General features: G+C 58.8%; 2 protein-coding genes across 7 annotated transcripts in view; both read right to left on the bottom strand.

Annotated features, from left to right (window-relative positions):
- Window positions 1-6,297: 6,297 nt before the first annotated feature.
- On the bottom strand, window positions 6,298-18,781 carry ENDOV (endonuclease V). 2 transcript variants are annotated; one of them, XM_040456613.1, is made up of 9 exons: window positions 18,685-18,781; window positions 18,206-18,377; window positions 13,528-13,662; window positions 13,252-13,291; window positions 12,246-12,358; window positions 11,051-11,119; window positions 10,641-10,769; window positions 8,026-8,099; window positions 6,298-7,390 (listed from the first exon to the last, which is right to left on the bottom strand). In XM_040456613.1, the coding sequence occupies exons 1-9, from the start codon at window positions 18,738-18,740 to the stop codon at window positions 7,237-7,239; spliced, it is 942 nt and encodes a 313-aa protein (XP_040312547.1). In that variant the 5' UTR covers window positions 18,741-18,781; the 3' UTR covers window positions 6,298-7,236. The 2 variants fall into 2 exon arrangements, with proteins under 2 accessions (XP_040312547.1, XP_040312548.1); XM_040456614.1 differs by lacking the exon at window positions 13,528-13,662.
- RNF213 (ring finger protein 213) overlaps window positions 7,340-26,999 on the bottom strand; it is a 117,994-nt gene continuing 98,334 nt past the window's right edge. For 4 of the 5 annotated variants that reach the window (XM_040456608.1, XM_040456609.1, XM_040456611.1 and 1 more), the window contains 3 exons: window positions 26,879-26,968; window positions 26,616-26,794; window positions 21,909-23,870 (listed from right to left, as the gene is read on the bottom strand). In XM_040456608.1, the coding sequence (XP_040312542.1) occupies window positions 23,717-23,870; window positions 26,616-26,794; window positions 26,879-26,968 (423 nt within the window). In that variant the 3' untranslated portion in view covers window positions 21,909-23,716. Of the gene's footprint in view, window positions 7,362-15,590; window positions 15,596-21,908; window positions 23,871-26,615; window positions 26,795-26,878; window positions 26,969-26,999 lie in introns of those variants that run through there. The other variant, XM_040456612.1, reaches the window with a different exon arrangement.

Raw genomic sequence — 26,999 nt, 5'->3', positions numbered from 1 at the left:
TTGTCCCGCGTGGTTTCTCATGGAACCATCCTGGAGGCTGTCTACCACAGGCTCCAAGAAAGAAACCAAATTTATAGATGGTCTGATGTTTTTAACATACCAGAAAAGAGATTTATATTTTTGTTACAGGGTTTGGGGATGAATAAGTAATAGGTACACAGAAAATAAAGCAAACCCAAAACACGAGGCAGTTATTAAGTCCAGGAAAAACAAGAGGTTGTACAAGAAAAAAGATGTAATTATATTACGTTACTCAGCTGTGAGTAGTATGTGCAAAGAAATAATAATGCATACATTGAGTTATGATTCAGCCAAAATGAGAAGATGGGTGGAAGAAAAGTGTGTGTGTGTGTGTGTGTGTGTGTGTGTGTGTGAACAAACTCTCAACAGCAGGAAGTGAGTGGATGATTTCCAAGTCTGAAAAAAAAGCAACGTTAGCACGTTATTTAGAAGTAAATACCAAAACAAACTAACTAAAATAACAAAATTTTGCCTCCGAGAAGGGGAAATCAGGAGAGACGGCGGGTACGGAGCGAGCGGCTGGTTTTTCGTGGCAAGTCTTACAGAGATATTTGATTAAGCCACGTACATTTATGACTTTGGTGAAAAACCAAGTGGAATTCAAACAACTATAACGCAGACACACTCCAGCCTGCTCCATACTCCCGGGAACCCCAGGGAAGGGCGTAGGGAGCTGCCTCCTTTTTGGGGCCTGGAGCCTGGTCTCCCTCCCTGCCCTCGCAGGGGCCCTCCGCTGGCTTCCCCCACTTCCCTCCCTCCACCTTGGACTCTTCGCCCGTCTCCTGCCCTCACTGTCCCCTTGTCCATTCTTCTGCCTGTTGGGTGGGGAACAGTCAGACGGAGGGGGGCCCAGCCCTGCCCCCAGTGACGCCTGTGGTGGTAGGAAACCGCCAGAAGTCACTCCTGCTTCCTGGGGAGGTGAACTGGGGATACCGGGCTGTGCTCCATCATGTCCATGACACCTCGTCTAATTACCCAGCATGCTATTCATTTGGATGTCAGTGCTGCCGCATGCCTGGGCCTTTAATTAATTAATTTGGTAAAACTCCATGCAGGGCCTGGCCAGGGTGGTGCAGCAGGGGCTGCTGGGGCCAGAACGAACCTGGAGTGGGTGGGCCAGGTCAGTGAGGCTCCCCTCCCCCAGCGAGTGCAGAAGGCTTGGGCTGGAACCCAGGTACCCTGGTTCCTTGTCCCCAGCCATTCCCACTGGGCCCTAAAGGCCCACCCAGGAGGAGGCAGGAAAACAGACCCTGAGGGGTACGTGCACGCCAGTGACTGGGGCCTGAGTGGGGGGGGGGGGGGGGTTGGCTTCACTGGAGCCCAGGCTGGTTTTTGGGCCCTGGAGGGTTGGGACCCCAGGAGCCTAGGAGGAGGGGTGAATGACAGTCAAAGGTGCCGAGAAGCCTGGCAGAAAACCGGGCTCACACAGGCCAATGTCTGCGGCCAGAGAGGTGTGGGGGTGGCTAGGGGAGGGAGTGCTCGGGGCAGGTTAGGACCTCCTCCCTGAGGGCCTGCTTTGGCCTGATCACAAAGGGCCACTCCCAGCCCTGGGTGTCCCCCATTTCTGATTGCCCCAAGAGAGGGGAGGGTGTGCAGGCTGGGGTCCCCAAAGTGAAGAGACCTACAACGTCCAGGCCAACCCACCTCGTGGGAGCCTCTTACTCCCGGCCCTTGGGCAGGGTGCGGGCCTCGGGAAGGGGCACAGAGGCCGCCGGGTTAACAGGAAAGTCTATTTGGATCTGACTTGAATTATTGAGTGGCTCGGACTTATTCTTGGCTCTGGGGCAGGCTGTGGTCTGTGAAGATTGACATCGTCTCGGCCCTATTTTTAAGATTCCGTGGGAAGGAGCCGAGACACCACCACACGCAGGCCCCCACGTGCCCTCTGTGCTGGGGCCAGAGAGCTCCTGGGTGGGGGTGGGGTGGGCAGGACATGCCACCTGGGACCCCCTCCCCACACCCACCCCTGGGGCTGGCGGGTCCCCACCTCGGCCCCTCCGCCTGAGCTCCCAGCCCGGCCCACCCCCGACCCCCCCACCCTGTTCCCCTAAGCCGACCCCCCTCTGAGAAGTGCTGGCTGTATCCACGCGGGCATCCCCAGGGGGAATGGGCTGTGACTCTCCGTCTCGTCTCTGACCCGTGCTCGGTGCCCTGCTTGGCCGTGAGAAGGGCTGACGGGCCCACATTGCTGTGGGTTCTCTTCCTGCAGGCCCTTGTCACCCTGATATCAAAGCCAGACAAAGACATCACAAGAAAACTACAGACCAATAACCCTCACGAATACAGATCTAAATGTCCTCAGCTCAACACTAGCAAATCAAACCCAGCGGCCTAGTAAAGGGACTGTACATCGTGACCGAGTGCAATTTACTCCAGAAATGCAGAACGGCTCAAAATGTGAAAGTCGGCCCGTGTAACACACCACATGAACAGAATGAAGGAAAACAATCATTTCGATGGTTTCAATAAATCCAACACCTGTTCGTGATAAAGACACAGAGAAACTAGGAGCTCCTTCAACCTGGTAAAGGGCGTCTGCACCCGTCGCTGTGTGCGTGTGCACGCGTGTGCACGCGTGTAAGTGTGTGTGCCCGCCTGTGTGCACATGCAGGGAGAGACCAAGAGCTTTGTCCCTAAAGTCAGGAGCCAGAATAGCCACTTGTATTCAACGTTGTCCTGGAAGTTCCAGCCGGACCGTCAGGCCGGGACAAGGCGGGAAAGGCATTCAGATGGGAAAGCAGGAGGTAAAACCACCTCTCTCTGGCGTGACGTGATCTTACGTGGAAAGCACCCTGAAGAATGTGTGTGCACACACGTGCATGTGCACACAAGCGGGCACACGCACACACAATTACAGCCAATGCATTACAGCACAGTTGCAAAATACAAGACACAAAAGCCAGACGTATTTCTTTTTTTAAAAAAAAAAAATCTTTATTCATTTTTGAGAGAGCATGAGCGGGGGAGGGGCAGGGAGAGAGGGAGACACAGACTCTGAAACAGGCTCCAGGCTCCGAGCTGTCAGCACAGAGCCCGACGCGGGGCTCGAACCCACGGACCGCGAGATCGTGACCCGAGCCGAAGTCGGACGCTCAACCGACTGAGCCCCCCAGGCGCCCCGGAAACCTATACGCTCGTGTACACACTCGCAACGGATAATCCCAAAACAAAGCCGATAAAATCGCGTCAAACAGAATTTGACCAAAGGAGTGAAGGCTCGTACGCTGAAAACCACGGAAGGAAGTGGAAAGAAGTTGACAGAGGTGTCCGTGAAATCACTGCCCAGGCACGGGACGGCAGGACCGCCGAGCGCCGCGAGGCGGTCGGCGCAGTGCCCGTCAGAACCCTTTTCTGCCCTTGTGCAGAAGTGGACGGCCGGCCCTGAAGGTGGCAAGGAACTGCCATACATAAACACTGACATATCATCAAAGTGGGTCCAGGATCTAGAAGTAAGGGCTGAAGCCAAAGGACTCGCGGGACTTAGGCAGCAGCTCCTTAAATGTGACACCAGACGCACCAGCAGCACGTGAGCACAGACAGGCTGGAGGTGTCACACGCCGTGGCGTCCGAGCACCGAAGGGCCCCTTCCGGGCCGGGGGAGAGCGCGTGCGTCCGCACGGGGTGGGGGACAGGGCCCGGGAGGAGCCTGGCAGCCATGTCTCCCGGAAAGACGTACAGAAGGCCAACCGTCACACCAGCAGGTGCCCCACGTCAGGTCAGAGCCACGAGACCCCGCCTCACGGCCATGAGGACAGCCAGCCGGCCACCCTGGAAGACAGCCTGGCCCTTCCCCAGAAAGGTAAACAAACACACAGCTGCCACGGGACCCAGAGCCCCCTCCCTGGTGCAGACTCGAGATGATGCAAACGTAGCTCACACAGAGACTCGTACGTCGCTGTTCCTGAGGGCCCCGAACAGAGAGCCGGGTGCCGTGGGGGGCGGAGGCCGGTGGCGCTCTGTCCCTACAAGGGGGTAGCGCTTGGCCGTAGAGAGACGCGCCGCTTCACGGTGCGACGCGGGAGAACCTGGTGCTGAGAACATTGGGCCCGAGACCTGGCGGAAACCAGCGCAAGGGCCGCACGGCGTGCGACCCGGTGCCCCCCCTGCTGGGCCGGGCCCCTCTGGGGCGATGGAAAGCCCCGGAACTAGACGGCAGTGACGACGGCACAAGGTCTGAATACACGAGAAACCGCTCCGTACAACTTAAATGCGCTTGAAGTGGCAGCTTTGGTGTTGGGACTTGAATTTCAAAACATAAACGAGTCGGGTGAGTTGTCTGCAAGGTCCTCTCCGGGCTCTGGCCTGCTCTTTGCTGAGGGGAGGAGGCCGGGGTGGGGGACGCAGCCGCGCAGGTCACGCCCTCGGCCCGAGACCCGCCCGGCCCCTCTGGTCACCGGCGTCGTTCCCGCCCCTGTAGGAGGTGGGGGACGCCTGCAGGGCTGGGGCCGGGGTGCCCTCGTGTCCGCACGGGCCCAGGCGGCAGGGTCCTGCCTGTCCAGCCCCTGCAGGGCTCGCATATTCTGGGGACGCGGGGTGACATGAGGAGTTGGTGGGAGGGGAGGGCTCCTTCCTTCCTGTCTCTGCCTTTTCATGAGGAGCAATAGCACAGCCTTGCAGACAGATGGCCGTCAACCCCGGCCTCCACGGGCCCCACTTCGTGCGCCGTCACCCCGTTAAGGACTGTACCACGGCCACTCCACACAGGGGCACCAGTGTCCGGGGATGCTCGAGCTTGGCCCAAGGCCGGTTGGTAAGAGGCCGTGGGACCGGCCGGCTGTCCCCGGCCTTGGCTCCACACGCCTGGTCCTGATGGCTCCGGGCAGGGAAGGACCTGGAAGAAGTCAGGAGGGCAGCACGGGCGTAGCACCAGGCAGGCAGGGCCGAGAGCTTTGCTGTGGGTGGTGGAGGCCAGGCCTGCTCAGCCAGCCGGCTGGGGCTGGGTCCAGCTTGGCCATGCTGGCACAGTGCCACGTGCGTGCGGGCTGCTCCGGAGCCCTTGGCGGGCAGGCTGGGGCCCCATCCGAGGGCTACCGTTTCCCTTGTCCACGGGCCCCGGGGTGGGGGCGGAAACTGGGCACCCCTGGGACCATGCAGAACCTGCCCGGACCTCCGTGCCCTTCTGTGGGGCAGGGCCGCGACTCCGTTGCCAGCCCTCCCTGTCCTGCTTCGGACCCTCCTCCCAGAACCCAGGTCTCACCAGGGCCTCGCGGGGAACGCGGGCAGGTACGCGAGGTGCCGCGCCCCCGGGGCTGCTGGCCTCCCGCGGGGTTCAGGGTAAGTGTGCCCAGCACCGGGTGACAGACTACAGACATTCTCCTACTCCATCCACCCAAGCCGGGCTGCTCGGAACCCCGGGCAGAAACCGGCTCCGAGCGCCAGGTCGCAGCCTCAGAGCTCCTCCCGACGGCGTGTCGTGCCTTCTCGAGGGACAGCCAGGGTCTCAGTTCCAAAGCAGTGAGAGCCGGGGCACCGAGGGCAGGGGTGAGATGACAGCTGCGTGTGCTGGGGCGCAGGCTCCGACGTCAGGGGCACAGCACCCGGGAGCCGGGGGTCCTGGTCCCAGCGCCGGCAGAAGCGGAAGCTGGCTTGAGAAAGGAGGGGTGGCGCCAGGGGGCCGCCTGGGGAGGCAGGGGGAGCAAGACGGGAGGACAGAGCCTGGCCTGGCCCTTCCCACGTGCGGGAGTCCCCTGGAAGGCACCTGCGGAACCTGCTGGGACCTGCTCACCCCGCCGGGCCATGGCGGAGAGCCCAGAAGCACCCGGGGGGAACCCACAGCCCCACCCGCCGTGGGGCGGCCCTGCTTCCCTCAAGTGGGGAGCCCGGCTCAGCCTCCTGCAGCCACCGGGCCTCCCAAGGGGCACAGGCAGAGCAGGGTGCGGCCCCAACTGCAGCCCGCCGGCTCACTGTCCCCGTTTCCACCAGGGGTCTGGGCCTTGGACAAGAACTCACTCCTCATAAACGAAGGCGACACCGGGGAGGGGACAGGGAGTGAGGACACCCAGGGCCTCCGTACGTGTCTGGGTCGTCTAAACCATGACGAGAGGCTCCTTGAGCAACACTAGGAATGGGCACCCGGGGGGCTCAGTCCAGTTGAGCGTCTGACTCAGGGTTTCGGCTCAGGTCATGACCTCAGGGTTCACGGGTTTGAGCCCCTTGTCAGCTCTGTGCTGACAGCGCAGAGCCTGTCTGGGATTCGCTCTCTCTCTCTCTCTCCTCCCCTCCTCATGTACACTCGCTCTCTCTCTCAAAATAAATAAACGAGCTTAAGAAAACATATGAATGGCAAGAAAAACCTCTTCGAGTCGTACTTCTCAGCGAAGGCCAGAGCGTGCAGGGAGCCTGGGGCGAGCTGGCCCGTGGGGCACAGGGGGCTGTGGGTGCGGCCACGCCGCCCACATGGAGATGAGGGACCGGCAGGGGGCCAGAGGCACTCTCAAGGACCCCTGGAGGTCGGGCCTGGGGTCAGGAGGAGCGCAGGGGAGGGCCCCAGGCGGGTAGCAGTGAGGGTGGGCTAACAGCACTGCAGTCGGGGTGGGGACGCGCTCAGCCGGCTTCCCAGACGGGGCCGCCTGCCCTCACAGCCCCAGCCAGGGCAGCGGCGCCCGTCCCATCGGGTACCTGACCACCCCGCGTGCCCCCCGGTCCCCTCGTGTGCCTGTAGCGGGCCGGCTGGCAGATGGGCGGGGCAGCCGCGAGCAGAGGGCCCGGCCGCCCTAGCTCGCGCCCTCTCGGGTCAGGGCCGAGGCGACTCAGCGGCTGCCTGAGAGACGAGGAAAGCGCTGGTGTGAAAACCAACGCCGGAAAATAAAACCGCGAAGGCAAAAAAGCAACGGCGTGTGCACTTGAAGGAGCAGCTGGACGAGAGGCCACGAATGCACGTGCAGTCGGGCAGTCTTAAGCCCCCTGGGGTGCTTTTAGAGAAAAAAACAAAGACACCCCGAACCCCACGAACCCTGAACGTCCTTCCTGTGCCCCTGGGAAAGCCACGTCACGCTCCTTCCGGGTCTGGCGCTCTGCCGCGTGACATCTTTCTCCGGCCGAGCTCCTGCAGCCTCGAGACCCAGACCACGGGGCAGGCGGTGGCCGGGCCCGTGGCTGTCCCTGTGGGCGGTGCGGCCAGTGTGTCCTGGAGCCTGGGACCTCCGCCAGCTGCTGTGGGCACCACGGCCCCGTTACCGTCCAGGCAGGAGCAGGAAGCCGGGCGGCTGGGGGGTTTCACCGCGCGCAGCTTGGCTCCACGCTCGCCGCCGCTGGGCGCGTGGGTCTGGGGCTTTCTGCTGCCTCGGGACCTTGGCCGTGGGCCTCGGGGGGCCTGCCCTCATCTTCGAGCTCTTCCGAGCCTCCCTTTGGCCTCTGTGCCTCCTGGCTCCTGGTGATGACATCGAGAAAGGGCAGCATCAAAGGCAGAGCCAGCCCAGGGTTCCCCGTGCTGCCCATGTGGTCCCCGCAGCTGCTGCTGACTCGAGAAGGAGCAGACCGTGCCGTGTGCGCCCCAGCTGGCCAGCCCCCGTCCCTGGGGGAGCTCGGGGGTCCCTCCGTTCTCAAAACAGCCCAGCTGGGCCTCGGACAGCCCTGGGCTTCGGGAAAAAGGAGCTCGAGGAAACGCCGACTGGAGCCTCTCTGCTGCTCATCAAGGCCACGCCTCAGTCTCCTCGCGTGTAAAGCGGGGTCACAGTGTCCGCCTCGTGCTGCTGTCAGAGCCAGATAACCCGCCCCTGCCGGCTGTGACATCCGTGCCAGGCTCCCCCACAAGAAGCTGCCGGCATAGGAATCACCGTGCCTGGCGTGCAGATAGGGAAACCGAGGCCCGGGAGTGTGATCACCAGAGCTGGTGGTGCAGAGCCAGGACGAGGACCGGTCCATCTGATGGGGTGCCCAGGCCCCACATCCTGCCGCCTCAGTGTCCCACCCCAGCAGGGACTCTGTCCTTCGCCCGGCACCGCGGGGAAGCCATCCCGCCAGGACGGCCCCACATCGTCCCCTGCGGGTGCCCCCAGCACTCACCTGTCCTGCCCTGGTGCGGGGGGCATGGGGGCTCCCAGGGTCCTGCGGATGTAGTCTCGAGAACGGATGTCAGCCTGAGGAGAGGGCGGCTCAGTGAGAGGTGGTGGCCTCGGGACAAGCCTCCACCTCACGGCCTGGTGGAGGCGGCCTCGCTTCCCCGAGAGCCCACAGAGGGCACTCCAGGCCGCCACAGGGACAAAGGCTGCAGTCCCGTGGGCGACACACTGCCAGGCCCCCCGGTCAAGGCCCTGTGATGGCCAAGTCCCCGCAGGGCCCGAGTGCACGGCTGGGGTGCTCTGGCTCGTCCCCCACGTTTCCGGGGGCCGCTCGGCTCGTGCTCGGTTTGTGGCTTGTGCTTTCCGTAGGTTTCGCTTCTGCTTGAACCCCCTCCTCCAGGGAGTCTCCTCAGCCCAGCCAGTCTGTCTCCCCAGCTCGTGTCTGTTACGACCCCCTCCCTGGGAAGTGTCTACAGAAAATCCTGCAAAGTCACTGTGACGGACGGGACCGAGGCAGACTTGAGGGACAGAAGCTCAGGCCGGAATGGAACCCTCTCCCACACACCGGCCCCTCCGCAGGGTGATTGCACTGGCCTCGGGAAGGCCCCTGATCCCGGCTCAGATGGGCTTAGCCCCCTTCAGGCCGCAAGACTACAGGCCACAGCAGTTAATCCCTCCAAATGCTGTTCCAGAGTGAACAAGCAGGCAGGAGCGGGGAGGGCAGTGGGATACTCTGGTGGGAAGCCCCCCACCCTCCTGTCTTTCCCTGCAGCAGCCAGGACCGACCTGACCAGACAGCCCACGCCTGGCACCAGAGGGCTGCCTTGCTGGCCTGGGGTGGGGGGACCCACAGACTCCATGGAGAGAAAAAGCAGGCACGCAATCCCCTCTCTCAGCCTCTCCTGGGGGCTTCCAGAAGCAACAAAGAGAACAAAGTGCTGACAGGCCAGTGGCCCAGGATGAATATGGGTCAAGAGACGATCGGGGCTGCGGGACAGGGCCCTCCCCCCACGGCCAGAGCGGGGACGGGGACTGTGGGGTCCTGGCACAGGCGGCTGCTTCTCCCCCTTGGGAGGGCAGGCCCAGGAACCCGGCGGGCTCCTCTCTAGGGCAAACGCACAGTCCTTGCCTGCCTTGGAAGTGTCCAAGGTACTTTACAGGCCATTCTCCACCTGCAAGGATGGGGTCACTGTCCACACGGGGGGCAGAGAGAGGCGTGGAAGGACTGTGCCAGCACCACAGGGTTCTTGGCTCTAGGGGTCTCGGGAGAGTTGCTAGATTTCTCCCAGAGACAGGGTCAAGGGAAGAGTTAAGGCCTCCAGGGAAGGGAAGGGGAGGGCGGGCGTGAATGTCACAGCTTGAAGACCCACGACCTAGGAACCCAGCGGAGCCCTGGACAGGGACAGGGACAGGGACAGGGACAGGGACAGGGAGGCTGAGGCTGGTGGGAGCTCGGTGCCGGGGCAGCAGGGGCTGGGAGCCACAGCCGCACGTGGGCTACTGCTGCCCCCTGCAGGCCGCCCTGCACACCAGCAGCTGGGGAAGGTCCCAGGCCCCCAGGAGGCAGCGGGAGGCAGAGCCAGGTGTCACCAGGGCGCTGGGCCGTGTGGACTGGCTCTCGGCAGTCTGGCCGGGGCTCCTCTGCCCAGCCGCCTAGAGCTGAGCCGGCACAGGCCATGGGGAGATGGCGGAAGCAGCAGGCTCCAGGGAGACCTCCAGGCACCCTGCCCTCCCGTCCTGTGGCCACACTAAACCGGGAACCTGCACAGGCCAGCACCTGTTCTCTAGACGGGCTCCCCCAGCTCCTCGGAGCCGCCCACAGAGCCGCAGGCCGGGACTCACAGCCAGGTCCCCGTGGGCAAGTCTCCAGCATCCGGGCAGCCTCGATCACGGGCCCGCGCCTCCCCGGTCCCAGCTCCAGCGACACCTTCCTCTCGCTTTCCTGGCATCAAATTCCTTCCCACCCCAGGGCCTTTGCAGATGGGGGTCCTTGGGCCTGGACCGCCTTTCCCCCTCCTCTGGCTGGTCTCTTCCTGAGGAGAGCTTCTCACGAGTCCTCATTCCATGGGCCTCTCTGGGACACACACCTACCTATGACGAGACTCCCTGTCACAACTGAGCTCACCAACACGGGCCCACAGGCCATCTTGAGCTCAGCTCTCGTCTCCTACAGGCTGAGCTTTTTCCCAGCCGAGCCACCTTGTTCCCCCAAGTTCTGCCCACCCTCCCCCCACCCCACTTTAGGTGCTAGGTGCCCGGCACAGCCACATCCTGCAATCTCCTGACCGAGGACTCTGGTACAGCCGGAGCCTCCCCAGCAGAGGACGGCTGTCCGCCCCCCACCCCCCAGGCCGGTGGGGCGGGGCGGGCCCCCGAAGGGATGGCTGGGAGTTGGCAGGACACTGTGCCGCCTGAGCAGATTCTCCCAGTGACCCCGGTAGGGTGCGTAGGAGGCCAAGGAGAAGTGGAGCACGGCAGACCCGGGGCCTGGGCGGAGCAGGGCCCCAGGATGAACTCTGGTCCCCTCCCCTCCCTCCAGGGCCCAGCGTGGCCCCATCAGGCCCTTCCACAGGCGCCTGCGTCCAGGGAAGTCCAGGAGGCGCACGCCGGCCCACCCACCTGGCGCACGGGCTCCGGGATCCGAAACCTGCAGCAGCCTCGGGTCAGGCGCACGGCCGCCTCCAGGCTGATCTTGTGGCCCACAGAGACATAGAGCGGCTTGGTGCTGTGGTCGTGGCTCCTCAGGGCCTGGGACAAGGCAGGCGAAGTCAGGGCACGGTAGAGACAAGCCCTGGGGGCTTCGGGCCGACCACGTGTCCGGGGGCCCTGTGGGGCACGCACAGCCCGGAGCTCCCCTCGGCACAGCCGAGGGTGCCGGGCAGGGGTGAAAGGCACAGGCCCCCTCCTCCCCCCCCCCCCCGGGACCAGTAGGGTGGCAGGGGGAGGTGGACGGGGTCTGGTGCACACGGACAGGCGCCTGCCCCTCTGTGGGTGCCATCTCGGTGGCGCACAGGCCCCTGGCCGCTCACCATGCCCAGCACGGTCCCAGAGCCCCCGGTCAGAGGAAACGAGTCTCCTCCAGCCCGCAGGAGTCCTATCTGGAAAACAGGAAAACACACACACACAGAAGAAGTCTTTTCTCGGGGAAGGGCGGAGGGCAGGCCTGTCCACGTCTGAGGCCGCGCAGCCGCCAGGCAAGGGGAGGGCGGGCGAGTCTGTGCGTGGGCTGCAGCCCAGGCCGTGCCCACCCCCATGCCATCAGCGGGCTCGGCGTCTGGGAGGCCTTCCCCGGCAGCGTCCAACCCCGACGAGGCTGTCGGACCTCAGTTCCCTCCTTGTTCCGTGCACGAGGTGCCCGGGGCCCAGGAAGGGGCAGCCCGCCCAGGCCGCGGTGCTGACGGGGGGGGGGGGGGGGGCTGCCAGGCTGGGACGAAGGCTGGCGCCCACCCTCCCGGCCTGGCCGGTGGATACATGGACGCCACCTGGGCCGGAAGCACCGCCTGCCGCTCTTTCTCCCGCGAGGGACTTAGGCATGTTGGATTCACCCCAGCAAGGCTTTTGTTAGGGGTGGGGACTGGCCCACCGAGTGTCTCAGGAGTCTCGTCAGTTTGCTCTGGGGTCCCCGTCAACTCAACAAAACTATTCCGCACAGACCCGGGACTGCCCGGGACTGCCCGCAGGAATGATCACTGTTCTCAGCATCAGCCATCTAGCGGTGGGGCTGGGCACGTCTCCGGCTCCCTCCGGAGTGGCTGTCACATTCCCAAAGCCAGCCTTGAGGGGGCCAAAGGAGGGAGATGCTGGGAGAAGGTGGGGACGAGTACAGAGGGCCACATGGGCTCCCAAATGTCCTGCACGCAGTAACCGGAGGCCCTTCCCCTACACGAGGCACCACAGCAGCGCAAACGTAGTGGGGATGGGAGAGGCAAGCCTGTGCCCAGGAGGCTGGGAGAGCTCGGAGGGCACTCGTCCGCCTGGGAGTCTGCTGCCGTGACCCCCGAGCCGTGAGGGACACACAGGCCGCGCAGAGAGAAAAGCGGGTCCTTCTTACTCCGGGTTAGGGAGCCAGGACGGGGAGGATGGTGCCAGCACGCAAGGGCGGGAACAGAGGCTCGTACGGGGCGGGCTCTGGGGCTGGCACAGGCACGTGCCCAGCCTGTGCGCCCCCCCCCACAGGCCCTCTCCTTGCCCCCCCCCGGGGCAGGGCATCGCCCCATCCCTCACCTTCTCCTTGTGCTGGGTGTTGTTCTCCAGGCCATCGACCTGCAGGAGTTTCTTGGCCACCCCAATGCAGGGCAGGTCCGTGAGGACGCCGAGGTGACAGGCCACCCCAAAGCCTACAGGGGCAGAGGGTGAGGCTGGGCTCATGGGGCAGCGAGCCAAGGCGACCAGAGACAGCGTGGAGAGTGGGGACAAACCAGAACCCGCCGCAGCTCCCCAGGTAAACAGAAGCCTGTCGGCAGACTGAGCCCTGGGGAGCCAGGACGCGGACGGCCAACCTGACCCGGAATGTGGCCCTCGCCCCGCTTCACGGTCACCAGGCGGAGGACGCCCCCTTCCCTTCGGCGACATTAGGAGCCTGATTAGCTCGCGATACTTCATCCCGTTTCTCCTTCCACTTTCTGGCACTTTCCATCCTTTCTCTTTCGCAGCTGCCACCAGGCCTCTGCGTCACCCTCGCAACACACTCTTGGGGCTCCGGCCAGGCAGTCGTAGTCATACGCTGGCACCCAGGGTTCTCGAGGCAGTGGCCAAAACGGCCGACGCCAGCCCTTCCCAGATGCCTGTGCGGCCCCACCCCCAGGCTCGTGACTTCTCCCTCAGTCACTGTCTCCGGGGTCAGCGCCCCGGCACCCAGGCGGGGGCAAGTTCCCCAGTGCCAGTGGGGAGCGGGCACTCCTGTCCGGCTTCAGTGGGCCTGTCAGAGCTCCGGGTGGGTAGCGGCAGGACAGGCCAGCTGAGCAGCAGTCGGGACCCGAGTGGCCAAGGGCACCTGAGACGGGCCAGCGTGGAGCGCTACGGGAGGCCTCAGGGGGCAGGCAGGGAGGAGGCGGGGGCGACAAGAAGCAGGTTCTTTACTGGGTAGGGTCCTGACCAGGACAGCCAGCCTGGGGGGGAAGCGGCCAGGGCCAGGCCGGCAGCAGAGGGTCCTGGGCAGGGGGCGGGCCCTCTGTGAGGGGACCGTCAGAACCGTCCCCTTCTGGGCCCTGTCTTTCGGGGGCAGGGTTACCTCGGTGGTGGAGAAGCCCATTTCCATCCACAAGAAGTACCTGGAAGAACCACACGTGACAGTCAGCCAGCCGGACTGCCCCTCCCCCGTCAGGCCGGGGCAGCCTGCAGCAGGTGGGGTGGGCTCACCACTCCTGGGGGTGGGAGGCTTTTTGGGAGATCCGGCAAAAGCGCACCCTCTCCAGGGAGGTCAGAGACCTCGGCCTGCAGTGGGTGACGTGGCCTTCCCTCCTGGGTGGAAAGAGGGGGTCTCCCTCCTTGGAGTCGAGGTACCTGCCTGGGGCACGAGGCCGGGCTCCTTCTCCCGCAGCCGCCGCACCGCAGCCACCAGAAAGGGCACCTCTCGGAAGGCCAGGAAGCCCGACACGTAGGGAGCCGTCAGGCTAACCATGCGGCAGTCCTCATACACCACCTGTCGCCAGGCACCCGGTCACCGGCAGGCACGGCCCCCGGCTCCTGCCGGCCTTCAGCCTGTCACCCTGCAGCCCTTGGTTCGCTGCCGCCGGCTCCCTCCCCTTCTCCCGCGCCCCCCCCAACTCCTCCTCTCAGCCTCCCTCTCTGGGGGGGCAGGTGTGAGGTGGCCAGGCGAGCACCAGGGCCCCCTCGAGCCCCTCCGCCGCCCCGCACCGCCCCCGCTGGGCTTCGGGGAGGCTCAGAGAAGACAGAGCACAAGAAGCATGTGTGTGAAGCGGCACCAGAATGAGGATGTTACTGTTCCCCACTAGCAGGGGACTTGGGGGAGGAGACGCCGGGTCTTCACAGAGAAAGCAGCCACAAGACAGGCAACCCCAGCTTCGTGGAAAGAGTTCAGAGACTCAGAAAAGGACAGGCAGGGCCTCAGAGCTGGGCAATCTGGAAGAGACGAGGGGTTCCCGGGGACAGGACAGTGCAAAGAGCCCCGGGGCCCTTTCGAAACCACAACTTCAGCCCTCCCCCAAAGCCGGGCTCTCCCCACCTGTGCCCCCACGAGGGAGGGGGCACGTGCCCCAGCATCTCTGTCAATGACTCCCGGGAACCTTCTCCAACTGCCAGTGACCCAAAGCGGGCAGGGTCTCCCGTGACGACGACCGCGGCACCGGACTCACAGGGAACCCAGCAGACCGGAGTGCTGAGCCCCACACGACAGGGTGATTTCACAGGAACACGCGTGAATTTCAAGCGTGGCCTGAGTTCTCACAGGATGATGGCCGCTTATCTCTGAATCTGTCCGCACGAGTTCCAGAAACCAGAGATCTACAAGGAGAGGGCAAACACTCCCCGACACCATCTCACAGCCTAACCGAGGGATGAGCCCATTGTGACCGTCGGTGTGCGCCTCTGTGCGGAAGTAAACAGCCCGGGACGGCAGAGCCCGCTCTAGACGTGCACTGGGCAAGGCCGGGGGCACCTACGGGACGAGACCCGTAGGCAGCCTGGCCAGCTGGGACCTGGAGGAAGAGGCCTGGAAGGCCACAGGGCCAGCAGCGGCCTTCTCGGGGAGGGGAGAAGCAGGAGAGCCCTGCAGGGTTGTGGTGGAGAAAACGAGGTTAGAAGCGTGAGGCTCTTCAGAAACAAGAGTGCCAAGAATCAGAAGGCGTGCTGGCTATCTTCACCTCAGGAAAGGACACCATTCACTGGAGCGGCCACACCTCACTGTCCCTCATGAGCTAAGAAGCCCGGCCAGCCAACCAGACCCCAGCCCTCCAGACCCGGTTAAATCCGACTCTGGATGAGCAGTGAAAGGCCGTACAAACCCGGACAGAAATAATCCAAGCCCATCAGTGAAGAAACAAATGCTGCCCCTAGCCAGCTGCGCAGCAGAGGAAGATTAACTATTCTTAAATGGCACGTGGAGGACACAAGGCAAAAAATAAAAACTTGGAATGGAAAAACACAAGAAAGACAGAAAGACCAGAGTTCATGACTACAGAAGAAAAACAAGGCAAGAGAGCCGAACTAGTAAATAGAGCACTTAAAGCCACAACGCAAAAAATGTTCCAAAAATAAAAGGAAATCTGACCCCGCATGTTCAGAAACCCAAGTGTGAACTTGGAGAAACGGACCTGGAACAGCCAGATCAAGAAGTAACTTGTGAAAAAAAAAAGAAAAAAAAAAAAAAGAGTAAAGGGAACACAGGCAACATACTGGACAACCCGTCACTCCCCACACGGTGTGACAGCAAGAGTGGATTTAAAATACACCTTAAGGGGCGACCAGGGGCCTCAGTAGGTTGATCGTCCACCTCTCGATCTCGGCTCAGGTCATGATCTCATGGTTCATGGGACTGAGCCCCCACGTTGGGCTCTGTTGACACTGCGGAGCCTGCTTGGGATTCTCTCTTTCTCCCTCCCTCCCTCACACTCTTTCTCAAAATAAATAAAAAACATGAAAAAAATCTTTAAAAAAATGTTAAACCTTTATAAGCTCAGAAAACAAAACAACACTTAAGAGGAAACTGGGGAAATGAGCCGTGGAAAGGGATTCAGGTGATGCTACAGGATTATAATGACCGCTCTGAGGTCCGGTAACGACACTGCTGTCATGCGTAGAAGGCCATTCTCGGGACAGGCCTGCTGAGGTGCTCGGAGGTGAGCTGTCACCTCCGGGAGACACTTTCGAATCCCTCAGTACACACACACACACACACACACACACACACACACACAGAAATCAGTCGGCAACAGGCGGATCTAAGTAGAGAGTATTCAGGTGTCCAATGTATTATTCTTTCAACGTTCACACATTTTCAGCTTAAAGATCTGGAAAAAGGAAAAAACTCAATTGTGTGAGCACCATGTGGACGGTCAGAATCTCTGTGAAGGTCTGCAGGTTTCGACCTGGGTCGATGAAGTGGTGCCCCTACAAACTCCGTCTCAGGCTGCACGTAGGTCCGCCGGACTGGGGAGGAACTACATCTGAGGAGGGTGGCGGGAAGGTCTCTCCTGCGCTCTGCCGCCTAAGGCACAGTCGATGGACCGACGTCACAGACAATTCAGCTTCCCGTGGAAAAGAACGCACTAACCGGGTGTCCAACTACGAACGGGCTGCGTGGTGAGACCACCATCCGCCAGGGAAACCAAGGAAAGGACTCCTGGCTGCCTGGAGGGTGGTTCAGTGCTCCCCACCCCGGCTGTGCTCTGTAATCACAGGGATGCTGTTTAAAGAAGCGGGTTTCCAGGCCGTCCACTGGGAGACCTTTTTTTTTCTTCAGGAAATGAGTTGGGGCTCCGGGGTCAATACATTTTTCAAAAACTTTATTGAGATAAATTTACTACCATAAAGTTCACTTGTTTGAAGTGTATAATTCAACGTTCTCGTTATTTATAGACTTGTACAACCGTGTAATTCTAGAATACTTTCACGACCGCCCCCAAGTAAACCTCACCTCCGTTAACACTCACACTGCATCTATCGCACTCCTTAGCCCTCGGCACCCAGGAATTTACTTTCTGTCTCTGGATTTGCCTATGGAATTTGTATTTCTAAACACGCTTCCGGAGACTGACGGGGCAGATCTGTGCGATTAGGCGTTTGGGAGCCGCTGCGCCAGGCTCTGCCAGAACCCTTTCCCAGTGCAAGCTTCCGGAGCACAGGATGACGGGTGCCAACTCCATCCAAGCAGCGGGCACTCTGCTCCGTGCTGGGGCTCCACGACAACACAGCATCACCCTACCCTCGAGAACCTATGCTTAGTGCGGTAACTTTTGAGTACAACGTAGAGGCACTGCGTAAGAATGAGACCCAGGACAGGGATGAGAGGTGATTAACTCTGCAGCTAGGGAAAAGGACAGACCGACGGGACTATGTGAACCGGGCCTTGAAAAGTGAGAAGCTGTCCTAAGCTGTCGTAAGCTGGCCTATGCTAGGACACAGCTGTCCTAATAATGCTATATTTATTTTTTGAGGGCTTACCACGTGCCAACCAGTTGCTTTCCGTGCACGATCTCATTTATCCCTCACCACAGCTAGCTATCAATAGCATTTTCATCCTTGATTTAGAAAGGAGGAAATGGAGGCCCAGGGGTGGAAGTGGGAGCGGCAGAGTGGAGGTAAAAACTTAGGCAGTCTGGCTCCCGCGTCTATGCCTTATTCCCAAGGCCATCCTACCAAGTGACCAGGCGACCTGAGAGGGCAGGGACTCTGGTTCCATTACCCCGCTACACCCAGCTCCTAGCAACGGCAGGTGCCCAATACGTTTTTGCTGAATTTTGACTCAAGGGGTCTTCCGAGTAAAGCACAAAGACACGGAGGCAGGAACATGCGGCCGTGGGGAGCAGGCAGATGAGCAGGGAGGGCGAGGCTGTGTGCTAAGAGCAAAGCGTTCCCTGTCCAGTCTTCCTGAACTGTTGACTCCAAATCAATCACGGGCATATTGCTCATTCCTTCACGTATCTGGGTGTCTTCTCTATGACAGGCATTGAGCTAGGTGCCTAAGGCTACAACTGGTGGGCATGACAACCTGATTTCTATCGTCGTGGAGTTTACATTCTGGTAGGAGAGGCAGATCCGCCAATCCCATCCCAGGGCAATGAAGAGAAAAGACAGGGTGCTGAGAGTAACTCCTGATCTTGCAGGGTGAGAGGGGTGCTTACCGGAGCACCTGAGACACAACTAGGGGGTAGCCAGGAGAATATTCCAGGACAGGAAACACCAGTGTAAGGTCAGGCAGGCAGACAGAGCATGGCATGTGTGAGGAATCTAAAGAACTCCCGAGTGGGGAAAGGGGGTTGGTGAGAATCTAACCTACAGCGTCATATTAAGCTGGGTCAGATTCCCCAAGGGCCTTTACACTTGTTAGGAAGCACACAGAATCTCCTTCGGTTTTTCCCTCCCTTCTCTTTCCTTCAGAGGCTTCCCCACCGACTAACGAAATCCTACAAAAGGAGAAGCGTGGTTCTAGGCTGACCCTGTTCCCTGTCCCGCCTCTCTCACTAACGCAGCCCGCAGCCCGAGCGGGGCGGCCCCCGCGGGGTTACCTCGAGCTCAGGGTAGCTGAGCACCACCAGCGAGGCACAGGCGCTGACACTGTCTCCCTTCACAAAGGACACGTCCACGCCCCCGACCCTCTGCAGCCCCGAGAAGCCGGGGTCCCGCTGCCACGCCTCCGTGTCCCGGTCCACCACGAGGGCCTTCAGCTGGGCTTGCTCCCTGAGGGCAGACACACGTCCAGCGGGCCTCCCGGCCCCGCGGGGCTTGAGGCTCTTCCCCGGGGCACTCCCGGCCTCACCCCCCCCCCCCCCCACTTCCCGGGGAGCCCGGCCTCGGGGACGCCCCCTCCACGGTCTCACCTTCCGGCCCCCTGCACCGAGACGCGGCGCCGGAAGCGAGCGCCGCCAACCCCGCAGACTACAACTCCCGAAGGCCCTTTCGCCTGCATGCCGGGCCTCCCCCCATCCCTCCGCGGCCCCAGAGTCGATCCAGCCCCCGCAAATTGGCTGTCACCCGACCCCATTACCTTATCCAGAGCGACAGGGTCTCCTTCGGAGGCGGCTCCGCCGCCTCCCTAGCCATGGCTCGGCCCCAAACGCCCCTTCCGGTGGCGTCCCTTCCTGGTGGCGTCACTTCCGGCTACTCGCGCGCAGGCGCCCTGATGCCTTCGTGGCCTTGGCGCTTCTGGTTGGTGAACCCGGGTCCGGACGCCGCCGCCTGGTGGCGGGAGGCCGGCGGGAAGCCCTGCCCGCTCCTGGCCGCCCGCCCACCTGCCCCGCCCGGGTCTGAGCGGTCCCGGCCGCGCGCGGGCGCCTTCAACCGGGACGAAGGCTCGAGCGGCGACCAGAACAGCTTCGAGACGGCGCGGGCTGCGGGCGGTAACTGGCGACGGCCGGGTTTGCTCGCAGCCTGGTCGGTGCCCGGGGGTGGGTGTGGGAGGCGGGGGAGGCCGGCCGCCCGCGTCCCGCGCGCGGTGTGCAGTGCAGGGTGGGCGAGGCAGGGTGACCTTCCACGTCGGGCACCTCGCACGCTCCCTCAGCTTCTGGCACCGGACGTGCCGAGCCGCCCGGACCCCATCACCGATCACCTGCCCTATCCGCGGCTCGTGGGTTTGGGTCCGGTGACTTCCGTAAAAGCTTTGAGAGCACGGCGCAATCCTTAGTGGACCACACTCGCGAATTCGGGTGGGTCCCAGTGGGCCCACAGCCTCGCCCAGCAGACCAAACACGGACCGCCTTTGGCACGTTGACACTCACCCCAGGCTCCTCAATTTAACGAGCTCTTCGTGCCCGGCCTCGTGCGCGGTGCCGTGAGAATGGCAGGGATGCCTACTTTACCCTGGCTGTGGGAGTTAAGAGGAGCCCTGGGGGGTGAGTGGGAGACAGCATTCCACAAAGGGCACAGCACATGTAAGGGCCCTGGGGTTGAAAAGAGGTTGGTGTAGTTGAGGCACTGAAGGCAGCCAGTGAGACTGATGGGTAGCGATTTGACCCGTGGTTTATATTCTCCCAGGGGAAATCGGGGAAGTGTGTGGATAAGAACTGTAGTCTGAATATAGATTTCAAGAGGAAATATGGAAGTTTGAAGTTCAGGAAAGGCTTTATGTAGCATTTGACAATCCACAGGTGTGGTGCTTAAATGGGGTGTCTTTGGATGGGATGGGAGCCCCCAGATGTGGGACAGTGATTGGTGGGAGTCGGTGGCACAGGATGTGAAAGAATTCACCTGAGGCAGAACAGAGGAGATGGAAGGTTACTGAATACGCCGCAGGGGAGAAGCAGGCAGGGCAGGACAGTAGAGGAGAGGCTGTCTGCCAGGAGGCCGTGGGAGGGGGCTGCTTGAATAAAGAGAGAAGGTGAGGAAGGGGCTTGTGCAAGGCCCTGGAACTGGCAAATGGGAGGGCCAAGGCCTACACTGGGGGCCATCTGGGATGTATTGTGTCGGCCTTGTCATCGTACAGGGCGGTGAGGATGAGGAGGCCCTTGGCTTGGGTAACTGGGGGCCACTCGTGGGCCTGTGGAGCTGGGGCCAAAGTTGCTCTGGGCTGAGGCTCTGCTGTGCTGGGGGGTGCGGGCAGTGGCCACCAGGGGGATGCTAGGGCCTGGGGCACCCTCCTAATCAGGATGGGTGTGGAGGAAGGGGAAGGTTGAAGGCAGGCCTGTATAGGATGTGCAAGGTCCCGGGGCAGCTTGCATGGGCTCCGGCCAGGGCCCTTCCTCCATTTCTCTGCTCTTGCCTCAGTGGTCCCCCCAGATCCTTCCTCCTCAGAAGGAAGCAGGGCCCTGCTGTCCCCAGTACCCTGATGATGTGTGAAATGCTCAGCATCTGTGCGTTCCTGGTGCTGGTTTTCCAGTTGGAAATGGGAGCCATGAATGCTTGTGCATAAGTTTAATTAGTGACTAAGAAGGGACTGGAAGAAAGGCAGGAAGCGATGTGAATGCTAGCCATGGCTTGGATGGATGGTCACCCAGCTCGGGGCCTCAGGTTTTCTCCCTCAGCCCCATCCAGTAGCTCTCCAGGCCCCGCCGATACAGCAACTTCTCACCTAGCGCGTGGCTGTTAAGTCAGAGATGTGCCAGGGCCCGCGTGCGTGCCCAGACTTGGGCAGCGCTACCAACCCTAGCATTGCCTTTGCCGGCACCGTCTTGACGGTGAATGCTTATCGCTGGAAGTTCGTGTCTAGGTTAGCATCGCCTGGCTCTGGGAACAACCGACATAGCTCACGGCTGCCTCCGTGAACAAGTGATGGAATCCCGCAGCCCGTGACAAAAAGTGGCTAATTTACACACACGGTAAGGTCTTAAAGAGGAGACAGCAGGGCGCCTGGGTGGCTCAGTCGGTCGAGCGTCCGATTTCGGATCAGGTCACGATCTCACAGTTTGTGAGTTCAAGCCCTGCATTCGCTGTTGACAGCCTCTGCTGTCGGCATGGAGCCTGCTTGGGATTCCGTCTCCCTCTCTCTGCCCCTCCCCTGTGCACTTGTGTGGCACACGTGCTCTCTCTCTCAACAATAAACATTAAAAAGAAACAAAGAGGAGACAAAGCGCCGTTTCTGCCTGGGCGGGAAGCAGGAGGGGTGCATTTGGGAAATGTGCAAAGGAACGGATGTGAACGGAGATGGGAACCGGGAGGAGGAGGGGGAGGATCGGCCAGGGGCCCGGAAGAGGAGTCTGACGGCAGGGGCGAGGCCTCCTCTAGAAGCCCCCCGTTTCTCTCCTGGAGGAGCCTCTCCATTTGGAAGAGGAAATGCAGTTTCCCCCTAAAGTGGGATTTTCCCGCTCGAATGTAAGTGGGCCGCTGGAAGCTCACAGTTTATCCCTTGTTACCCCGTCTTTCCTTCTGCAGAGGAAAGGTTTGCCCGTCTCGCAACCCCGCTCTGTGAACAGAGGGGGTTCTCCGACAAGGTTAGCTGCAGCGCTGCTGTCTTCGGGCGAAGGCATTTCAGGCGGGGAATGGGGGGCTCGCCCTCTGAGGCCGAGGTGGAAGCTTCTGGCTTGGAGTCTGGAGACCGGGCAGGGATGGCCAGCTGTGGGCCCCCCGCTTGGCTATCATTTTGTCCCGAGGAAAGGTTTACCTCTCACTTTCTACACTGGGGTGTACATCTTCTGTCCAGAACCTTCCACTACATGGATGCATCTACATTTCCACACACACACCCACACCCACACCCACCCCAAAACCATTCCCCATGGCTGAGCTGATGTCTACTTGCCATAAACTGAAGCTCTACCCTCAGAAAGAAGGATTCTCTAGCAGCAAAACTCAAGTTTATTAAAACAGGTATGACAAGTATAATAAAATTGACATTTGCTTGCGCTAGGCCAGTGTATTTCTGTATAAACAAAATAACCTAGATATGACCATTAAGGCTTTGAAGGTATAGCATACGAAACAAAATATCTTAGTTAAAAAACCCTTCATTAAAAGTGGGGGGAAAGATTCACAGCAAGATATTGACCCCTAACTCCCACTGCTAAGGTGTGGCACAGTGAGGGACCAGAGCAGCACCTGGTGGGCCACACCAGCTCCGTCCCAGCTTGGAGGAATCAAAGGGATTCCCAGTGCAAGTCGACGAGCTGAACAGGCGCCCTCCCTGCTGCACCTCAACCCGTTAGGGGGGGCTGGGGGGGGTACCTTTGCATAGTCTAGAACGATACAACAATCACGGGTTACTAAGTTCAAGGGGGTGTTGTTTCAGATTAATTACTGAGGGGGCCCGGGCCACCGTGCTCCCCTTCATCAGACACTCTGAGGAGCACGGAGGACGGTTCCCTCTGCAGCTCCCTCCACTGTGGCTGCCGCGTGTTCGGTGGTCCCGGCAGCGTTTTGTTTCCGCAATCTCAAGCTGCCCACGCCGTTAACTCACTCAGAATGTATATTGAAGACACTCGCCTCTGACTTGTAAACAGCAGTCACCTCTGACTTGTAAACAGTGGTCATCTCAGTGCCGATGGGTACCCAGCCACCTGGGAGCAGGCGTCAGTCCAGAGGCCACCAGTATCCAAGGAGACTGTGCAAAAGAGACACTTGCCTCACAGTAAGAAACGTGGAAGATCAGATCGAGTTGGCTATTCTCCTTTATTTCCTTTTGCAGAAACTTAGCTGGTTCTATATTCTCTCTGAGTCTGTTTTTTATGCCTTGGTGGAGATTCGGAGGAAGGACCAGATAGATTCAGAGGGAGGACGCGTTTATTTAGCACGATCCCGGACAGTTTAAAAGTTCCCACAAAGATGCTGCAACCATGCCTTTGATCCAAGTTTGTATTGACCAAGTTTCCTTTGGAATTTAAAACCTCTAGAAAGAGAAGCAAATGCGGCCATCGCTCCAGTCTCTTCATTGTGTAAAAAAGGAAGGAACACCCGAAAAGTACCCCCGACTTGGCCCCGCGCTCTCCACAGTGAGAGCTTTTTGGCTCTGACCCTTGAAGCTCAGCAGTGACTCTCCGTGGGGGCCGGGTGAGGTCTCGGAGGTTTGGCCTCGAGGCACTGAACGCCCTGACTTGTGTTTGGGAGGACACAAAAAAGGGTCTGGCACTTTTGCAGACCTTTCTGGAAACCTACAAATATTTGCACAATACTCGGACTCAGAGGGAACAGAAGAAAGGATCAAGCTGGATTCTCCTCTGTGAGTGCAGAACAATTTAGAAAACAGCAAAGACAATAACCCCGTCTCCCCTCCTTCTCATCCAGCAGTGAGAAGGGCCGGGGTGGGCGTGTGCTGTACTCCAGCCGGCGAGCCGAAGGCACGGATGGCTCCTGTTCCAGGAAGCTGAGAAGCACCTGCTTGGCACCCCGGGCAACCGAAAGGTGATCTGTCCCAGCTTCCCGGGGTCTCCAGTTCTCACCTCCCACCGGGAAGTATCCATAATCCGATGGGAACGATGTGGAATGTGCACGTGTTCCTGGAACAGCGTGGCTCTCGCAGCTGTCTGCGGCACGGCACCCGGGATCTTGAGTTCCGAGCCACGCCAGCGGCCGCCCTCGTACGCCCTGGCCCAGGCGGCGGCTGGTGACAGATGATGGAAGAGCCCGCTGTCCCCCGTCAGGAGCAGAGCACTCTACCTCACCTGCCGACCTCGCTTCAGTTCAGCGGCCATTCTCCACACGGGGACACAGCTGCACAGCAGTATGTCCTCTGGGAACTGAAATTCCAGTTCAGGAGGAATTTCACCCTCTTTAGTTTCCATGTAACTTACTAGAGTGTCTCTCAGGCTGAAAAACCAAGGGACAAGAGATAGAAGGTTAAGCACTCTCCCATTTAACGCAAAGATGCCATCAGTGGCCGTTGCTATTTCCAAGTCGATAGAACCAAAGTGCTTGTGGAGACCAGAGATCCGGCATGCGGGGGGGGGGGGGGCGGGCGGTCATCCTGAAGTCGAGTTACAGAACAGGGACTAGAAGCCAGGGTTCAAGGGCTCCAGGACATGCCTGCCGCCTCCCACACTAAAGTATACAAACACCACAGAACAGAGCTGACCTTGATAATTAATGGCCAAGTCACATCCCCTTAAGCACTCTGGTAATGTGATCTGCTCCATAAACACAAAGCCTTGCCATCCAAAAAAAGATTGTATTCCATTTCATGTTTTATATTAACAAGGATGGTAAATTCTCCAGGAAAGGGATCTTTTGTTCTCTGTACTAAAATTCCCAGGTAGGAAAGACTTGTTGAATGTGTTCAAGGAATATAAACGTACGCAGGCATATGCCAGACGGCGTCATGGAAGAAAACAGCACCGATGACGTGTGCTGGCGAGGAAAAGTGGGAATGGAGTATCTATTTAGGAAAACAGGACTGGCAAGTCCCTACCTCACATCATACGTAAAACGTAAACTGGTTAACAAAGCAGATGGACAACCTAAGACTGTAAAAGCACAAGAGAATGTGGCAGAGGGCTTTGTAACCTTGGGATAAGGAAGACCCTTCTGCTATGTTTTTCTAGTCTTTATAGAAAAAGATCTGTCAGATTTGGCTTTCTGAAATTGAAGACTGAGGCAGAGGTTCTGTAACAAAGATTAATCTTAAATATATATTTTTAAATTTAACGTTTATTTTTGAGAGAGAGAGAGGGTGAGAGGGAGTGCGCATGCACAAATGGGAGAGGGGCAGAGAGAGGGAGACACAGAATCCAGAGCAGGCTCCAGGCTCCAAGCTGTCAGCACAGAACCCAACGTGGGGCTCGAACCCACAAACCGTGAGATCATGACCTGAGCCGAAGCCGGACGCTCAACGGACTGAGCCATCCAGGTGCCCCTAATCTTAAATCTTTTAAGATTATGAAAAAGATAAATAGCCCAAAAGAAACCTAAAGGATACCAAGAGATAATCCAGAGAAAGACACAAAAATGGCAGATGAGTAAGAAATCTGCAGCTTCACTATTAAATACGAAAATACGAGTGAAAACAAGACACCTATTTTTGGCCATTAGGTTGGCAAAAAATGTAAAAGATGGGTAATATCCGACGTTGGGTATTCTCATACACTATACATCGGTGTGACTTTTTATATCAAATTTAAAATGCACATCTCTCTCCCTCTCCTCCCTCTTTGGTGTGGAATTGTAGACGTTCTTTATATATTTTGGGTACTAATCCTTTATAAGGTATGTCACTTGCAAACATCCTCTCCCATTTGGTAGGGTTGCTTTTTGGTTTCGTTGATGATTTCCTTCACTGTGCAAAAGCTTCTTATTTTGGTGTGGTCCAAATAATTTATTTTTGGTTTTGTTCCCTTTGCCTGAGCAGACGTTGCTAGAAAAATATTTCTACAGCTGACATTGAGAAACTACTGCCAGTATTTTCTCCTAGGAATTTTATGGTTTTTGGAGAAAAAGGAACCATCACGCATTGTTTGTGGGAATGAAAAGTAGTACAGTCATTGTGGAAAACAGCACGGAGTTTTCTCAAAAAAATTAAAAATGGGACTACCCTACGATCCAGCAATTATTTATTACTGTTTAGTACTATTATTTATCCAAAGGCTATAAAAATATAGATTCAGAGGGGTACATGAACCCCAATGTTTATAGCAGCATTATCAACAACAACCAAGCTATGGAAAGAGCCCAAATGTCCATCAACTGCTGAATGGATAAAGAAGATGTGGTATACACACCCACACGTATACACACACTGGAGTATTAGCCATAAAAAAGATTGAGATCTAGCCATTTGCAATGACATGGATGGAGCTAGATAGTATAATTATAAGTGAAATAAGTCAGAGAAAGAAAATACCATGATTTCACTCAAATGTAGAATTTAAGAAACAAAACAAATGAGCAAAGGGAAGAAAAAAAAGGCAAACCAAGAAACAGACTCTTAACTATAGAGAACTAACTGACCATTACCAGGGGGCAGGTGGGTGGGGAATGGGTGAAATAGGTGAAGGAGATTGGGTCCACTTCCCATGATGAGCACTGAGTAATGTATAAAATTGTTCAATGACTATATTGCAAACCAGAAACAAATATAACACCGTATATTGTATTTCAACGAAAACAATTTAAAAGTAAAATGCACATCTCTGACATAAGTACACTTGTCACAACCAGAATATATGACTTCAGTAAATTATTTTTAAAAGCCCAGCAGGGGTGCCTGTGTGGCTCAGTCGGTTAAGCATCTGACTTTGGCTCAGGTTGTGATCTTGTGGTTGGTAGGTTCTCTGCTGTAAGTGCAGAGCCCGCTCTGGATCCTCCATCCCTTTCTCTCTCTTTATCTCCTCCGCTCTCTCTCCTCTCTCAGAAATAATTAAACATTAAAGAAAAAAAGAAATAAAAACCCAGCAGAGATCAAAGCCAAAGGGCCAATCTGCTGGGGGCCTGGAAAGGTTAAAACAGCAGGGCACGGGCTTCAGAGGTCAGACGGGAGCTCCTTCCACGTCTGCAGAAGGTCACGGGAAAGACCACAGGGCACCCTGTGTGTGCAGGTCCCACCCGCGAGCGAACCCGTACCTCCACTCTGGGTTGAAGTTGCCCTCGGCCTGGGGGCTCTTCAGTTTCAGGATCATCATTTCATGAAGCTCCAGGAGGAAGGAGTCGAGGTCAGTCTGGTTCAGGAAAGTGCGAAGGCACTTGGCATTGTCTGGGCTGAGACCAACTTTGTACCTGGCACTGATTTCCCTGAAGGGCTCCTAGAATAGAGAAGAGAGGCAGCAAGAGGCTGGCTGGGAGGACAGAGGGCGGCCCCCAGCCCAGCGGGGTGGGGCTGCACCCACCTTGTGCAGACGGAGCAGCTGTTCCGACCGGTGGGCCGACAGGAGCTGCCACAGTGCGATCGTGTGCTTCAGCTGGCATCGGTGTAAGGCCTGAAAGCGACAGGCTCCTGAGCGGGAGGCG

Source organism: Herpailurus yagouaroundi, unplaced genomic scaffold (genome assembly GCF_014898765.1).
Source record: "Herpailurus yagouaroundi ecotype Mexico unplaced genomic scaffold, PumYag 217, whole genome shotgun sequence".
NCBI lineage: Eukaryota > Metazoa > Chordata > Mammalia > Carnivora > Felidae > Herpailurus > Herpailurus yagouaroundi.
This window is presented reverse-complemented; position numbering and strand designations above follow the sequence as displayed.

Excerpts from the sequence above, each read along its gene's own strand:
- ENDOV (XM_040456613.1), bottom strand. The coding sequence starts at position 18,740 with ATGGCTAGGGAGGCGGCGGAGCCGCCTCCGAAGGAGACCCTGTCGCTC. Across the intron at positions 10,770-11,050 it reads CTGGGACCGTGCTGGGCATG|GCCCTGAGGAGCCACGACCA; the intron begins GTGAGCGGCCAG and ends GCCTTGTCCCAG. Across the intron at positions 8,100-10,640 it reads TCCCGGAGCCCGTGCGCCAG|GCTGACATCCGTTCTCGAGA; the intron begins GTGGGTGGGCCG and ends CCCTCTCCTCAG.